General features: G+C 45.5%; 1 protein-coding gene across 1 annotated transcript; it reads right to left on the minus strand.

Moving 5' to 3' along the window:
• Positions 1-1,473: 1,473 nt before the first annotated feature.
• On the minus strand, positions 1,474-16,032 carry LOC115656204 (plasma membrane calcium-transporting ATPase 1-like). Its single transcript, XM_030572613.1, has 4 exons — positions 15,820-16,032; positions 4,712-4,914; positions 1,855-4,513; positions 1,474-1,755 (listed from the first exon to the last, which is right to left on the minus strand). Exons 1-4 carry the CDS (start codon positions 16,030-16,032, stop codon positions 1,474-1,476), a joined length of 3,357 nt encoding a protein of 1,118 aa, XP_030428473.1.
• Positions 16,033-18,362: the final 2,330 nt, after the last annotated feature.

Here is an 18,362-nt window from a genome sequence, read left to right on the forward strand (position 1 = left end):
GATAACAAGAGCGAGAGGGGCATTCGGCAGCTTGCATTTCATGTCCTGGGGAAGTCTGGAGTTGCTGCTTCCTGTGTTGCATGGTGCCCCAGAGCACCTTCTCTTCTGCCAGTGATGTTCCACTCACCAAGGAATACTGCTGGCCTAGAAAGGACCAGTTTCCCCTGGACCTTGAGCTGGACTTGGCCTAAGCTTGCAAAAGGGATAAAAATGTGTTCCGAGCTGCCAGGCTACATGGAGCCCGGAGTCACTGGGTTTGCTCGGCCTGGGCTTTAGTTTTTCACAGTATGCAATGTTCCCTAACATGTTTTGATTTTGAATATTCTGTGGAATATGGATTGTGATTAAACACTTTAGAAAATATTATTAAGCATATTATTATAGAAACACTATTCCCGAGTCCCATCCTTCAGTAGGACAGAAGTCAGGCTGCAACATAACTTACAAGGATGATGCTTGGCATTGGGTAGAGCTGAAAGTTCTAAAGACGAGCTTCTTTCCCAAAGAATACATACCATCAAATTTACAAATATGGCCAATATCCCTCTTGCCTGGGTTATTGGGGAAAGTCAGCTCAGATTTCTAAAGTTGCTGGATCATTTACAAAGCTGTGACTGACCTCCTTTCAGTACTACAAACATTAAGTAGAACAGAGGCTCTAATTTATTCACTAGGCCAGGGTAAAGGAGTCAGGCAAGCATCACCCACTCCATTTCAATAGATGTTGTGTAGCAAACTCCTTTAGGTTCTTGTAAGGTCTCCAGCCCCACACACTTGAATTCACAAAGCACTAGCAGTGCCTGTATTGAAGCATTAGCTCTAGCAACTTATCTCCAGAATTTATCATATACATTGGAAACCGAATTGAGTTTTGTTTCAATAGAAACCCCCTACTCCAGAAAATACAGCACTATTTAAATGACTTTTTTCTTTGACTCACATAGAAAGAGGTTTGCCCTCCATAAACAGAGAAAAATTGAAAGTATCTATGAACTTTATAAAAAGATCGTTGTCTTTTATAAAATAAACTAGTCAAATTTTAACAGCTGACATCAGAAATTAGAGTAAATAGATCGGCAGCATAGTCACCCCTTTCCCACAAAAAAGCCAAATGAAAGGCTCAAGATAAACATAAGCACTCTTAATATGCTCTTCAGACCCATTTTTGAGTACAGCTAGGAGCAGCCTTTTTATGCTGAACTACTGTTATCTATATGAATTTATTTTCCCATTCTCCAAAAAAGAAACCCTCAAATCTGCCAGAAAGCTATTTAATCAACAAATCTCCATTCAACAAATCTCCATTCATGCCAGTGTGCTTTCCTTTGCAGTTCAAGACAAAAAGATTGTCTTGTTATCACTCTGTGTGAAAAAAAAATCCCATTTATTTCTTAAGGCAGTGAATGTGTTAACATGTAGCCCAGTATTATTTTTTGAGTGATGTTTCAATAATGGGAAGGTAGGACTTAAAATTCATTGCTTAGATTCTCTTAAGCTGCGAACAGAACTGTGTGTTTGTGGTTTTTGTAACTCCTCATAAAAGGAAGTGCGAAATGTATTCACCACTCGGCTCTGAGCTTGAATTCTGTTCATCCCTCTAAACCATAAGATCTGACCACGACGTAATTCTCTTTCAGCATGGTCAATCTCTCCTGCACCTTCAGCTAGTTCTTCCTCAAGGATTTCTTCCTTTGGTGGCCCATGACCAAGTTCTGTCAAGAACTTCAAATAGTTATTTGGAATTGTTGTTATCAGCTGGCCCCACAGTAATGTTCCTATCCCTAGGAAAAGTGACCATAGCCACTGTTCTACTGTAAGCTCAGTACAACTAAAGGGCTTCCCACCAACCTCTACTATAAGTATCTGTAGAATTAACGTACCAGCAGTGATAGCACAAAAGATGGCATTACTGAATATTCCCTCAAAGACATTCCTTTCACCATGAATCTTTCGGGCATTGATTTCATTACAAAGCTGCATCAACACAAAAGTATTGAATACAATCGTGTAATGATTGGAGGGTGGGGAATGCAGAGGAGCGTTTCTTCCACTGTCAATATCAAAAAGCTTTTCACCAGTAAAAATAAGTGTAAAGATGACCACGAGCTGATAGAATGCCTGACCCAAAATGTTTTTCATCATTGTGCGGGAGATTAGGGGTTTATTTCTTCCATAAGGCTTCCGTAGCAAGAGAGACTCAGTTGATTTTTCTGTAGCTAAAGCAAGAGAAGCAAATGAGTCCATAATGAGGTTCACCCACAGCATCTGCACAGTTTTCAGTGGTGAATCTTGCGTGATACATGCTCCCACAAATACAACAATTACTGCTACTACATTGACAGTAAGCTGGAACTGCAAGAATTTGGAGATACTGTCATACACATTTCTGCCCCACATAACTGCTTTAACGATGCTTGTGAAATTGTCATCTGTGAGAATAATATCCGATGCTTCTTTGGCTACATCTGTTCCAGCAATGCCCATAGCAAAACCAACATCTGCTTCCTTCAGTGCTGGCACATCATTAGTACCATCACCAGTTACTGCTACAACTTGTCTCTGTTCTGAGATGGTGCTGTCAATTATACCTTTTACCAAAGTGTGTTTGTCAGTCGGGGAGGATCTTGCAAGCACCCGAAGTGTTGGCCAAATCTTGTCTAGGAGCTCTTGCTTAATCTCACCTTTTCCATTACGTATTAATCTGTTCAACTCTTTTCCCTCCAAGCAAAGGAAGGTCTCCCCAGGATGCAAAATACCACATTTCAAAGCAATTGTGCGTGCAGTATTAATGTTATCGCCAGTAATCATGCGCACTGTGATGCCAGCATTCTGGCATTTTGTTATTGCATCAGGAACCTCAGGTCTCAATGGATCTTCAATGCCAACAACTGCAATACATGTAAGTTCCATGATAATATCATTTTCATTGTCCCACTCTGGTTCAGCCTGCCCAGCTGGGAAATCTCTGAATGCCAGACATACCGTTCTGAGTCCATCAGAAGCCATAGGTTCAACCACATTTTTTACAATATCATCACTGTCCTTTGAGTTGAATGGTTTAGGTTTACCAGCAGCATTCAAGATTTTGTTGCATTTTTTAAGTACTATCTCAGAAGCACCCTTGGTGAACATCTGGTAACTACCATCAACATTTTTCAGTACTGTACTCATTGACTTTCTATCAGAATTGAAAGTGTATACTTTATACAACTTTTCTTCTGGTATTTGATGTCTTACAGCCTGATAATCCTGTTTTAAATCCAGAAGAAATCCTAGCAAGGCACATTCAGTTTTATTGCCAATCTGACGTGGCAAGCCACTTTCTTTTTCAGGAGGCAATATTTTGGAAGTGTAAGCACAATTCACAGAAATACCTGTTAAAAGATAGCTCAGAGTAGTCTGAGGAATTGATTCATATGCAGGAATAATTTTATGATGCATTTCGCTGATGAAAGCCTGGACTACTGCCATTCTGTTCATGGTTAATGTTCCTGTTTTATCTGAGCAAATGGTTGTTGCATTGCCCATTGTTTCACAAGCATCCAAATGCCGCACTAGGTTATTATCTTTCATCATTTCCTTTACAGAATAAGCGAGTGAGATAGTGACAGCAAGTGGGAGACCCTCTGGCACAGCCACAACCAAGACCGTAACTCCAATAATGAAGAACTTCAGAAAATATTTTATATAAACTGGGGTGCACTGAGCAGTCCAAGTACGCTTCTGAATCAAGAATGTTTTAATTAAAAAATAAACTATAAGGACAACCACTGTGATTGTAGACATTGCCAACCCTGCTTTGCCAATCTGAACTGCTAATCTAATAAGTTTCCCTTGTAGGACTGATTTTTCTTTTTTTGGCAAATTTGATTGCCTGGTGACTGTCTCATCTCCATTAGTGCTTTGTTTACTAGTTCCAGACTGCATTTCTGTGGCTGCATAATCCTGAGCTTTTGCTTTGTTGCTGTTCTCAGGAGAGACATCTTGTTTTTTCTTTTTCTTTTTCACTTTCTCCTTCTCTAGTTCTCCTCCCACCCCAAGCAAAGTGAGGATAATTCCCATCTGTGAGTTTACACCCACTGCAGTTATTATCATTCTTCCAGAGCCTTCCATCACGTGGGTACCAGATAGCAGCATGGGATCTCCACTCGAAGTCTTCTTAACATGATCAGATTCTCCTGTGAGTGAACTCTCATCCATTTTGAGGTCATTCCCTTGGAGAAGCACACCATCAGCTGGTAGAAGGTCACCATACTTGATATGAACAATATCCCCGACAACTATGTCAGTTATGGGTATTTGGATGACTTGACCATCTCTGACAACAGCAAACTTCTGTTCTTTTTCAATATGATGCTGCAACCTCCTAAATTGTTTCTCCTTACTCCAGTCATTTAATGCTGTTGCTAATACTACACAAACTACTGACAAAAGAATTGTAGTTCCTTCAATCCAAGCCATCTCATTTTCATCCTCTTCAGTAGCAGAATGGTTGCCTACACACACTGTATTTTGTCCTCGTGAAGGTTTATAAAAAGAAAGTCCTAGTGATACAATGGCTGCAATTTCCAATATAATTAATGTTACATCCTGTAAACCTTCCCATATCAGCTGAAGAAATGATTTAGGTTTTTTAGGGAGTATAAAGTTCTTCCCAAAAACTGCCTGCCTTCTGGCTACATCTAACAGGTCCCCTTTTATCCCTTCTTGGGGGGATGTATTGAGCCATGTGCAGATTCCAAAGACATCTCCATAACTCTCTTTTATTTTTTTCAGAGCATCAACAGATCGTAGCTCCATCAGGACACGCAGCTCTTCCAGGGTCATCTCAAAATCTTCTGCTTCATAGTGATCTTCACTGGCCAGTACTGTCATATCCGGTGCAGGTGGGTTTCTAGACATGTTCTTGCTTTCCTATGACAACACACAGACCTTTAAAGGGAAGAAGACTGAGTCCAAGAGTCACCCTCACATTTCCTTCAATTTGAATATTTATAGGAGAAAGAAAGTCCTTTATCTGGAGATACAGAGAGTCACTGGGACTGAGAACAGACACAGATCTTACTGTTGCTGCTGAAGCGCCTCTCCTCTGGGGTTATATCCTATTCCTGAGCAGTGAAGACAGGGAGTAAGGAGGCAACCACAGCCTAAAGGTGAATCCTTCAGGGCCAGGGCCCCCGTGTATCTGCCCACACTGCAGTGGGAAGTGAGCCTCCCAGCTGGGAGTGGGACTTGTGCTAGCATAGCTAAAAATAGCCATGTGGCTGTTACAATTCAGGCTGGAGTGTGGGCTCTCAAGCCTGGGGGATTGGATGAGCTCAGGAGCCTGCACTCCAGTCTGAACAGCAATGTCCACATGGCTACTTGGAGTGTGCTAGCTCAAGTCCTGCTAGCACAAGTCTATCCAGGCTGGGAAACTACAGTGTAGACCAGAGGTAGGCAAACTACAGCCTGCGGGCCACATCCAGCCTGTGGTGCCATCCTGCCTGGCCACTGAGCCTGACCCAGGAGGCTAGCCCTCAGCCCCTCCCCTGCTGTTCCCCCTCCCCTGCAGCCTCAGCTTGCTTGGTCTGCCCCCGGTGGAATACTCTGTGTGGCAGGGCTGTGAGCTCCTGGGGAAGCACAGCTGCAGAGCCCAGCCTGACCCGGTGCTCTGTGCTGTGTGGTGGCAGCAGTGTGGCTCAGCTCCAGCCGGACGCCGTGGCTGTAGCACCGCCAGCCACCGGTGCTCCAGGCAGTGTGGTAGGGGGACAGGGAGCAGGGGGGTTGGACAGAGGGCAGAGGAGTTCAGGAAGGTGGTTGGGGGCAGGGGTGTGGATAAGGGTTGGGGCAGTCTAGGGAGGAACAGAAGGCTGAATTGAGGCAGGGGTCCTGGGGTGACATTCAGAAAGGAGGGGAGGTTGGATGGAGTGGCAGTCACGGGCAGGCGTTCCAGGGGCAGTCAGGGACAGGGAGAAGGGGTGGTTGGCTGGGGCAGGGGTCCCAAGGAGTGTGTCAGGAATGAGAGGAGAGGTTGGATGGGCAGCAGGGGTCCAGGGGTGGTCAGGGGACAGGGAGTGGGGTGTGTGGATGGGGCAGGAGTCCTGGGGGGCAGATAGGATGTGGGGGCCAGGCCACGACCCTCTCCCCTAACCAGCTCTCCATACAATTTATGAAACTCAATGCGGCCCTCAGGCCAAAAAGTTTGCCCACCCCTGGTGTAGACAGATATCTGCTGTGGCTCACCCATTTGCTCCACACTGCAGTGAGGATTAGTCTGCATGCTCCAGCCTCCACCAGCATAATTCACATTCATTGATGCAAAGTGAGAGAGTTGGGGAGGGGAAAGTGGGATGATGCACCAGCAGGGAGGTCTGGGGGCTGAGGAGGCATCACACGAGATGGGCGTCGGAGTCATCACCAGGAGAAGAGGCCTGAGGAGGGATCATGCGGGACTCAGAGGATTTGGGTGCAGTGCTCACACCAACTGTTTCCAACTTCTCTCAGCTTCCAACTCCTCAGGACACCAGTAGCTGGGCCAGCACCTTGCCCCAAGCTGCTCCTGCAGTTACAGGGTAACAACAGGGCAGCATGCTCCAGATCACAGGCCTGCTCCCAGCATTCATATTGTTTGGGTAGGTGCTCCTTCCTTTAATTCTGGAGAGGAAATTTAAGACAGTTTGTGTATGTGCATATGTGTGTGTGAGTTAGCATGTGTATGTGGGGGGCATTCCAGTCTCGGGAGGGGAGAGGTAATATTTACATACAAAAACTGGCATTAAGAGACTTTTAAGGTTGGGGAAGGAAGCATTCCCAGGCTAAGAGGCACCATGGTGAAAAGTGCTGGCTCAGTGTGCTCTGAGTCCTTATCATACATTCAGGGCATTGCAAAGATTTCTCCCTAAGGGTGACTCCAGAGATTACTCCTGGGGGAATTCTGTGCCACTGCGTATGCAGAATTTGCCCAGAAATTAATGTGGTACATGCAGAATTTCCTTTTTCCTCTGCACAGAAATGGGCTGCAGAGCTGCTAGCTACCACTAGGGGCCTCTGGACCCCGCTGAACCCAGCTCTGAAATAGAAGACACTGCCAAGGGGAGGGAGCTGGAGGTTTCCCAGCAGCTGCAGTTCTCAGCACACCCTGTAGGAAAGAGATGGTGTGCAGGAAACTTCACACAAGCCCAGGACTCAGCATCACGTTCCCAGACTCTGCAAAGTAGGTGGTGTGGGCGTCTGGACTGTGGGGGGCCCACAGCTGGGCTCTTGTGGGGGTACTTACTCTGGGGGGCTGCCCCATGACTGGGGTCTGAGAGAGAAGGGGCAGAGAAACAGAAATTGGGATCATAGGGGTTCTTTAACTCTCTACTCCTGAGAGAAATTGTTTGGGCAACTGTATTTTTACAGACGTATTTGTTGACAGGTATTTTGAAATAAATTACCAAAATAATTGAAACTGGCATGTATATTGTGTTATTTTGACAAATAAAATATGAAGAATTTTAAAGTGGTGTGCACAGAATTTTTAAATTTTTTTGGGGGGGGGGGGCAGAATTTTCTCAGGAGGAAGAGATGCTCTGAGCACCCCAAAGGGGAGGCCCTGCCTCTCCTCTGCACTGACTCATGAAATAGGCCTGGTGCCCCAGCCTGCTCAGGGAAGGATTGTGCCTCTCTGAAGAACAATTTATCTCCAAACTCCCCTTGGGCAGGGTGGTTCTGCATCCATTCCTGCACAGGCAAGTGACTAAATAGCACCATTTGGCCCTAAAGGCACAGATCAAGCCATGAGCACTGATGGCCTCATAGGAGAGGCATTTAGTTCTAAGAAACTTATCCAAACAGAAGGACGCAGGAAGGTTGCCATCGTACCGTTGTCTAATTAAATTAAATTAAATATAACCAACCCTACCCTGAAGAAAAGGGAGAATCTAATTTGTCCTTCTCCAGGAATCCTTGCTGTTTGCTGCCCTCTCCCCAACGGGTGGGGACTGCTGCGGCTGCTGAGAATCAAGATAAGTGTCACTTCTAAGTAACTGTAAACTATTAAAGATGCAGAAAAGAGTGTTACTTATCAAGCAGCTGCTGCTGCTGCTCTGAGTGCACAGTGTTTTCAGAGCCCCATTGTATGGCTCTCATGCATGGCCACAAAGCCCCAGAACCATTCAAAATAGTAAAAACCATTAGCACCAGGTAATTAACCATATGAATTTAATTAAATGAATTAAAAATAATAATAGATTATCAAGGAACCCCAGGATCAGACTTAATAGCAATGATAGGAGAAGCAGCAAATTAGTCTGTCTCCCCAGACCCAAGGTCCTCAGCAATATGAAAATAAATAACTTAGATCCCAGAAAATGACAGCACTGGAGAAATAGAACTGTCACTGGAGGAGTAAATCTGCTAGAAGATTAATCTGGGTTCAGAATCAATGATGGATCAGTTCTTTTGAACAGGTCCTATAGTAAGGCTCTCTTACAGACTTGTGGCCTTCACCAAGTGAATAGCTAGTTCCAAAGAAGGGATCAAATTTCCCTGCAATTCAAGGGCATCTATTCTTTCAGTTACGCCCAGGATCTGAGAGGGCACAACTGTTGAATCTGTCCTGAGAATTATGGTGTCTCTTTTTCTCTCTCCTTTGCATTGAGAGGAATCCCAGCTCATGGATCCAAGACTTTCTTATCCACGATGGATCTGTTTTCAAAATATTTATTGCAAGACTAACCTGATCTGTCTTGGATTCAGACCAATCCAAAAGCTTCTATTTCAGCCAATAAGAGATCTGACTTCCTTGGGTTCTGAGGATCCCACTTGAGAGAATTTATTGTAGACCCCTGAGCCAACAAAATATCGGAAGGATATAAGTCTATGGCTTATTTCCCTCCTTTCTTAGGATGAAAATTCTGCATCAAGCAACTTTGGACAAGTTATTCCTTACCAAGGCATTGGAGATATTTACCATGACTACCAGTGAGCAATGTTTCTGAGGAGGAAGAAGACCTCATTTTCTAAACCATTTTGTTGTAGGCTTAGCATTTTAAATAAGTAAAAGAATGCCATGATTGTTTTTCTTCTGCATTGCAATTTGATGTTCCTGTTCAAAATGTGCTGTGCAAATTAATTCTGTTTTGTGTGTGAATGAGAAATAGGTTTTAAGAGATAAGTGTGAAGGCCATCACTGAACCAGATATTCTAGGGAGGAATTGGAGACAGATGCAAGGGCATCAGGAGGCTGCAACAGGCCGCCATTGAAATGTCAGAGGAGGGCAGATTGACGACTCTAAAGATGAGACAGGCACCTGTCAATGGGGACAAGACAGCTGTGATCAAAACAAGCCTGGGATAACTCTCTGAGAGACTTGATGAAAGAACAAAATAAATGATGAGAAAAACAATTTAAGAAAACAAGCACTCAAACAATTGATTACAGCATGCCGGTGCAAAACTCATTGGTCCCAATGAAGGAAAATCACTATATAAACAGGGTGCCTTGCCATGAAACTTTTGGTTCGTCCTGCCAAGACTTACGCAGAGCATCGTGTTGCAACCAACAGAACCCGGCTCCTACCTACCTGTGATCAACTTAGCTGGCCACTAGATTGATCTGGACTAGTAACTATAACATTGACTGGGGGACAGTGTTTGTGTGTCTGTGTGTGTGTCGTGATTGAAAGCATATGCTAATTGTTGTATCTTCAATAAATGTGTCATATTGCCTTTTCCCCTGAAAAAGATCCCATGCGTTTCTTATAAGCATAACATTTTTGGTGGAGAATTGAGAAAGAGGGAAGACATGCCTGTGCTTGTTGAAAATACTGCTAAATATTGATAAAAGGTATACATTACGTATAAAGTGATCGATGCTTCAGGTGTGCATACCCCGGTCGTAGAAGTGCCGGCCCATAAGGGGGAGGATTAGAGTCCTCGCTTCTACCTGTCTGTTGGGGAAAATTTGCATAGGTGAATATACCCTCAGTTGTAGCAAGATCAAGCCCAAAAGGTAGGGGGCTTAGTGTTCCTCTCTCCTGCTCTGTCAAGCAGAGTTTTTTTTTAGTGGGTATAGACTTTTTGTGTTTTGTAAGTCCCAGCACAAGCACTGGCAAATAAGGAATAGATTTCTGCAAGACCTCACTCTGGAGGATATAGGAGTGTGGAATATTGTGATTTCACAATTTTAAGAAAAATGTTTAAGAAAAGGGACCAGGAGATATGTGGGCTAGTTAAGGAGCCCACCCTCCTTGATAAATGGTTAGTGGGACAAAGCCTGTGCACATGGGAAGGGACGGTTCAGTGAGGAAAGCAGGATCAGGCCCAGACAAGCCGGCAGGTGACAGATAAAGAGACTGGAAAACAGGTTGGGAGCCCTGAGGGGCATAATGGCAGGAGTAAGAAAAGGAGTAAGTACGGGCATGGGGAATTCATATTTCTGGTACAATATTGGAACAGTGATATCTGAACTGACGGAGGTGTCATTTTGGGAGATAAGCAAGTGATTTTAGGGAAAGATTGAGAAGTTAACTCTGCAGAGGCTGGAGGTAATTAAGCAGTTATACTTTGTGAAAATGTTAAAAAGGAAAAGTGTTATAGGGAAAGAATTCTTGGTTTCTTTGCAGCCATTCTGAAGGGAAAATGGGCCCTTTTCCAAAGAAATGTCTGAAAATAATCCAGGCAAAGAGACAATCAATTTATACATTTGACTATGGACAATTTAGTCAAATTTGCTAAAAGAACATAAGGGGTTTCTATTGGAACTTAACTTCCTCCAAATGTATGCAAATGTAATCTAGGTACAGCTGTGTAAAAATCAAAGCAGTGTAAGAGATGTTAAGAAAAAAAGTAGCAAAGAGTCCTGTGGCACCTTATAGACTAACAGACGTATTGGAGCATGAGCTTTCGTGGGTGAATACCCACTTCGTTGGATGCATGTAATGGAAATTTCCAGGGGCAGGCTAGAGATAACAAGGTTAGTTCAATCAGGGAAGATGAGGCCCTCTTCTAGCAGTTGAGGTATGAAAACCAAGGGAGGAGAAACTGCTTCTGTAGTTGGCAAGCCATTCACAGTCTTTGTTTAATCCTGAGCTGATGGTGTCAAATTTGCAGATGAACTGAAGCTCAGCAGTTTCTCTTTGAACTCTGGTCCTTAAATTTTTTGCTGCAAGATGGCTACCTTTAGATCTGCTATTGTGTGTCCAGGGAGATTGAAGTGTTCTCTTACAGGTTTTTGTATATTGCCATTCCCAATATCTGATTTGTGTCCATTTATCCTTTTCTGTAGGGACTGTCCAGTTTGGCTGATGTACATAGCAGAGGGGCATTGTTGGCATATGATGGCGTATATTACATTGGTGGACATGCAGGTGAATGAACCAGTGTTGGTGTGGCTGATCTGGTTAGGTCTTGGGATGGTGTCGCTGGTGCAGATATGTGGGCAGAGTTGGCATCGAGGTTTATTGCATGGATTGGTTCCTGAGTTAGAGTTACTATGGTGCGGTGTGCAGTTACTGGTGAGAATATGCTTCAGGTTGGCAGGTTGTCTGTGGACGAGGACTGGCCTGCCACCCAAGGCCTGTGAAAGTGTGGGATCATTGTCCAGGATGGGTTGTAGATCCCTGATTATGCGTTGGAGGGGTTTTAGCTGGGGACTGTATGTGATGGCCAGTGGAGTCCTGTTGGTTTCTTTCTTGGGTTTGTCTTGCAGTAGGAGGCTTCTGGGTACACGTCTGGCTCTGTTGATCTGTTTCCTTATTTCCTTGTGTTGGTCTTGTAGTTTTGAGAATGCTTGGTGAAGATTTTGTAGGTGTTGGTCTCTGTCCGAGGGGTTGGAGCAGATGCGGTTGTATAGAACTCTTTGCTGCTTTCACAGAACCAGACTAACACGGCTACCCCCCTGATATAAGAAAAAAGTATGTATATATATTGTGGCAAATTGCCGGCACTATTATGATGGGTCTCGCGCTTTCTCTTCTTTTGGGGGGGGTTCAGGGTGCCATTTCTTGCCCTTGAATTGGCATATTAATTGCCCCACTAGTGTCCTTGAGGAGGGGAGTGGAGAAGGAGGGACCTGGACCTGCCCTCTACTCCAGGTCCCAGCCCAGGGGCCCTGAGGATAGTGGTGAACCACTTGAACTGGTGGTTCCTTCCCCTGGGCTACTTCCCTCTCCTGCCCTTCAGCTTGTGGGGCGGGGGGGGGGGCTTCCTGCCTTTCTTCTACACAAGCCAGGTGCCCCTTACCTAGGGTCTTGGACTTCTTAGCCCACCGCAGCACTCCTCCAAACTTTCCTCTGCTTCTCTTCAAACTGTTCTCTGCTCCAACACCAATCCTTTCTGCTCCAACTCCCACAGTCTGATTGAAGCAGGGGTTTTTATCATGTGACTGACTGCAGGTGCTCTAATTGGCTTCAGGTGCTCTAATTAATCTATGGCAAACTTTCTTGCCCTGAGTACTGGATGGCAGCATAGGGCTATCCTTAAATCTGCAAATGCTTCTGTCATATCAGTCCACTTTACTATCTTGGGGCCCCGAGCTCGTATCAGATCCATCAATGGCCCTGCTCTTGTGACGAAATGAGGGATGAATCTCCGATAGTATCCTACTATCCCTAGAAATGCTTTGACCTGCTTTTTGCGGACTGGTCAAGGCCAACCTTGTATTGCCTCCACTTTGTTCCATTGGGGTTTCACCAAACCTCTCCCTACTACATACCTGAGGTATCTGGCCTCAGCAAGTCTTATCATGCACTTGAGAGAGTTAGCAGTGAGGCCGGCCCTCCGCAGGGCGTCTAGCACTGCTTCTACTTTTCCTAGGTGCGTTTCCCAGTCAGGACTATGGATGACTATGTCGTCTAGATAGGCGGGGGCATACTTGGCATGGGGTCGCAGTAACTTATCCATAAGTTGTTGGAATGTTCTAGGGGCCCCATGGAGTCCGAAAGGGAGGACAGTGTATTGAAACAGGCCATCGGGAGTAGAGAAGGCAGTCTTTTCCTTGGCATCCTTGGCCAGGGGAATTTGCCAATATCCCTTGGTCAGATCCAGAGTGGTTAGATATCGAGCCTTGCCTAACTGATCGACTAACTTGTCAATGTGTGGTATCGGATAGGCATCAAATTGGGATACTTCATTCAATTTCCGGAAGTCGTTGCAAAATCTCAGGGTGCCATCAGGCTTGGGGACTAGGACGATTGGGCTGGACCACTGACTCTGAGATTCTTCAATAACCCCGAGTTCCAGCATCTTCTTCACTTCCATCCTAATTTCTTCCCTTTAGGTTCCGGTATTCAGTACGGTCTTATCATCACCCTTACTCCAAGGCTGGTGACAATATGATGTTGGACCAGTGTCGTATGGCCCAATTGTGTACAGAATACGTCCTGGTTCCAGTGGATCATCTCAATGACTTCTGTTTGTTGTTCTGGGGTTAATTCAGGAGATATCTTTACCTGCCCCTGTGGGTCGTCTCTCTGGGGTGGAGTTCCTCGAATGACCAGACACGTCTCTCGGTCAAGCCAGGGCTTCAGTAAGTTGATGTGGTAGATTTGCTCTGGCTTTCGGCGGTCTGGTTGTCTGACCTTATAGTCCACCTCCCCAATGGCTTCCACTATCTCATATGGTCCGTGCCAACTGGCTAGGAGTTTGCTTTCTGTTTTCGGCACTAGCACCATCACTCGTTCCCCCAGCTGAAATTTCCGTACTTTCACCCAACGGTTGTAATATGTCCACTGGGCCCCTTGTGTTTTTTCCAAATGTTCTTGTACTATAGGGGTTACTCGAGTTATTTGCTCTCTCATCTGTGTCACATGCTCAATGACATTCTTTCCTAGGTTGGGTTGTTCTTCCCAATCTTCCTTGGCGATATCTAATATCCTGCGTGGGTGGCGTCCTTATAGTAGTTTAAAGGGAGAGAAACCAGTGGACGCCTGGGGGACTTCCCGTATAGCAAACATTAGATACGGTAGAAGGGTATCCCAGTCTTTCCCATCCTGTGCTACCACCTTCCAGATCATACTTTTAAGGGTACGATTAAACCGCTCGACCAGTCCATCTGTTTGTGGATGGTAGACTGAGGTCCATATGGCCTGGATGCGGAGTAGGGCACATAAGTCCTTCATTAATTTTGACATGAACGGGGTTCCTTGGTCTGTCAGGATCTCCTTAGGGATGCCCACTCTGGCAAAACCCTGTAGTAGTTCTTTTGCTATTGCCTTGGATGTGGGGTTTCTTAAAGGAATGGCCTCTGGATACCGCGTGGTGTCGTCAAGGATGACTAGTACGTTTCAGTGGCCCCATGCCGATCTTTCCAGAGGGCCCACTGTGTCCATGGCTATCCTCTTGAAAGGGACTTCACTAATAGGCAAAGGTACTAGTATGGCCTGCAAGTAAGGTCAGGGGCTACGCAACTGGCATTCAGGGCAGGAGACACAATAGTGCTGGACTTCTGCATGTATCCCTGGCCAATAAAACCTTCTTAGGACTCTATCCAGTGTCTTGTCTACTCCTAGATGTCCCCCAAATAGATGACTGTGAGCTAACTCTAGTACTGCCCTTGTGTGTTTCAGTGGGACTAAGAGTTGCTCTACTTCTTCCCCTCGTATTTGCTCTGTCCTGTACAAGAGATCGCGTTTGAGCACATAATATGGCCTTGGGCCTTTGATCTTTCCTTCCACAGGTACACCATTTACTTCCACTACCTCCTCCCTCACATTCGCATATAGCGGATCATTGGCCTGGTCCTGCCCAAAATTCTCACGTGCGGTACCAATCTGACCTAATTCTAGGGGGCCTATTTCTACTTTTCCCCCTGAGTTGCTCCCACTTGGGCTAGGAACCGCCTCTGAGTCCTCCCTGGCCTGAATTATCTCCTGGCCTCCTCAGTGGGTTCGCCTACTGACAAAGGAAGATTTTTGATTCTCTGCTAGAATCCTGGTCCCTAGTCTTTTATCTGCCCTCCTTTCTCGCCTAGACTTTCAGGGTTTCCCAGGGGATGAGAATAACTCTGGAGCAAATTTGGCAAACATTGGGGTGAGGCTATCTGTAGGTGCCTCCTTCTCAGCCTGGGGGTTGCCACCCTCCCCTGGCTCTATTGGGGTAAGTAAGCTCTCAAACCCAGGGAAGTCCCTACCAATTAAGACAGGATAGGGGAGCTTGGGGACCATCCCTGCAGTAACCCTGGTAATATTCCCCTGGATCTCAATCCGCACCGGGATTGTGGGGTAAAAATTCATGGTGCCATGAACGCACGTTACCCCTGTGTTTTTGGCCTGGGTTAGTTGGTCTCGCCCCACCAACTTCCCCGAGACCAGCGTGACAGCACTTCCAGAATCTATTAATGCTATGGTCTTAATACCATTCATTTTTACTGATCTTGTATACCCATGTGAAGTCACTGTGACCTCTACCAGGCCGATTAGGCCACATTGCTCCCCATAATCCCCCAGATTACACTGAGTAGGTTCTTCTCTGTTGGGGCATTGGGCTGCTATATGCCCCAATTCCCCACACTCATAACACTGCCCCCCCTTATTCCGGTTGTCACCCTCTGCCTGGGGCTATTTGGCCAGCCCCCCACCTCTCTTCCCAAACCTCCAGGTCCCTTCTTGGCCTCGGGCCATTCCTCGGTGTCTTTCCTCCCTGTTACAGTTCTCCTATAGTTCTCGACAGTCCGGGGCCTTGGGTTTGGGGTTGGCTTCCTGGATTGCCGTGTCTCCCCGCTGGGGTCTGGAACAGTTTGCTGGCTGCCAGCTGTCTTTCCATGAGAGAGACCAACTCATCATAGGTGGAGGGGTCATTCTGGCCAACCCAAGCCCGGAGACCTGGTGGTAGCCCCCTCATATACTGGTCCAGTACCAAGACCTCCATCATCTTCTCAGAGCTGAGGGCCTCAGGGCGCAGCCATTTCCAGGTCAGGTGGATCAGGTCAAACAATTGTGATCGGGGTATCTTGTCCTCCATATACTGCCATTCATGGAATCTCTGGGCTCGCAATGCCGTCATTACTCCGGATCTGGCCAGGATCTCTGCCTTCAGCTGGGAGTAATCTGCTGTAGTCTCTGCAGCCATATCGTAGTAGACCTTCTGGGCCTCCCCACACAGGAATGGGGCAAGGATACTAGACCACTGATCTTGGGGCCAGGCCTCTCACAGGGATGCTCTTTCAAAAGCCAGGAGGTATGCCTCCACATCATCCTCCCGTGTCATTTTCTGTAGGCAATGGCTGGCCCGTATGGTCCGGGTCCCTTCACAGTTGCGGTTCAGTTCCATAAGGGCCTTCATCTGGTTCACCAGGTCTTTCAGCAGGGCTTGGTCCTGGGCAGCCTGACTCATCAACAGATGATTAGTCTCCTGCTGCATCCGAGTTGCCTCCTGTTGGACAGTTGCTTGGACCCGGGTAGCCTCCTGCTGGGCCGCAGTGGCTTGTATTAGGGCCTTGACCGCTTTGTCCTTCTTAAGGATGGGAGGGTTTTGCCTAACGCTGGTTTAAGTCCCCAGTGTGCAAATCCCATCTCTGACACCATGTGTGGCAAATTGCCAGCACTATTGTGATGGGTCTCGCGCTTTCTCTTCTTTGGGGGGGGGGGTTCAGGGTGCCATTTCTTGCCCCTGAATTGGAATATTAATTGCCCCACTAGTGTCCTTGAGGAGGGGAATGGAGAAGGAGGGACTTGGGCCTGCCCTCTACTCCAGGTCCCAGCCCAGGGGCCCTGAGGATAGTGGTGAACCACTTGAACTGGCTGTTCCTTCCCCTGGGCTACTTCCCTCTCCTGCCCTTCAGCTTGGGGGTGGGGGTGGGGAGTGTTTCCCCTCTGCACAAACAAGGTGCCCCTTACCTAGGGTCTTGGACTTCTTAGCCTACTGCAGCACTCCTCCAAACTTTCCTCCGCTTCTCTTCAAACTGTTCTCTGCTCCAATACCAATCCTTTCTGCTCCAACTCCCACACTGTCTGATTGAAGCAGGGGCGTTTTATCATGTGACTGACTGCAGGTGCTCTAATTGGCTTCAGGTGCTCTAGTTAATCTATAGCAAACTAAGAATAGGAGAGGGATAGGTTAACCCTAAGTAGAAAAATGCAGTATGCAGTGCTGAAATCTGAAAACAAGCACAAAAGGGGTCTGCTTATATGCATGACACCCCATCTTTTAATTTACCAAGCCCCCAAGGATATAATTAATCATATAACAAGATACCTTTAATAAATGTGATGCTAATGTTATTGTTAATATTAAACATTGAGCCACATTTCATGTTAATAAGTACCCCTGTATGATTTAAAAAAACCCAAAACTTTAAGGTCATATGGTAATGATGCTTCTCAGCTATTACCTGTAAATAAACTTAAAGCTTAGCACAGCAGAGAAAAAATTACAAACCTGGTCTGCTGAATAAAAAGAGAAACTGAGGTATACCACCTCATGAATTTAATGACTGAACAGTGGGATAATTTTCCCTAAACCTTTAAAAGATAGAAGCCACTGAAAGCTGGCCTGCGTTTAGAACAAAAACACAAGGAAGTATGGGGTAATTCCTCTGTTTTGCCTGCAGTCAGCAAGGATATTTGTAAAAGAAAGGGATATTTTAAGCAATAATCTGCCTCTCCAAAAGGGGTAGAAAAATGTTATTTTTGTCTTTCAAAACTTCAGAAAAAGCTGGTACCAGCTGAAGAGCAACTCAGAATACCATGGGTCTACTGTCGCAACAAAAATTATGTTTTGTGTTTTATGTTTTGTCTTGTGTTGTTTGTCTTGTTGCTAGCATTGTCATGTATTGTATTACACAAAAAAACTACTGCATTAGGCAGATAAGGATTAATAAGCATTTTAACTGTATTTACAGAAACCAATGTTGAAGAAGGGTGAAGGTTCCAGGAATGCCAGTCTGTTAACAGGGAAACATCCTCATGTAGCAGACACCATATTAGGAGGAATTGGCTTTGGAGTAAAGATTATGAATACTGTAGACCTGGAGGTAATTAAGAATAAGTTAAGTTCCTTGTCACAACTGGAAGATAGTCTCATTCACAAGCAGGCAGATACTACTGTGGACTTGGAACAAATAGGTCTGGGAAACCTAAAAGCAACACAGAATATGTGGCGATGGCTAAACACCACCTCCTGGCTGCTGTATAAACAACAATTAGAGTTAGGAAATAAAACTGCCTTGGCCATAGGATGGACTGAAATGCAAATTCTTAATTTAGTATCACTTGAACACGAAATGTTTTGGATAATATCTGGGAATGTTAAGGTATTAACGCAACTTTTAAAACAATGGAAAAGGTCCTTGTTTGATACCTACAAATATAAATGAATGCAATATGTTTCCAGCATGGTTACGCCTGATTTGTTATTAAGTAAAATTATTGTTAAAATTGCTCATCAGCAGTCTGTGGAGC

Source organism: Gopherus evgoodei, chromosome 8 (assembly GCF_007399415.2).
Source record: "Gopherus evgoodei ecotype Sinaloan lineage chromosome 8, rGopEvg1_v1.p, whole genome shotgun sequence".
NCBI lineage: Eukaryota > Metazoa > Chordata > Testudines > Testudinidae > Gopherus > Gopherus evgoodei.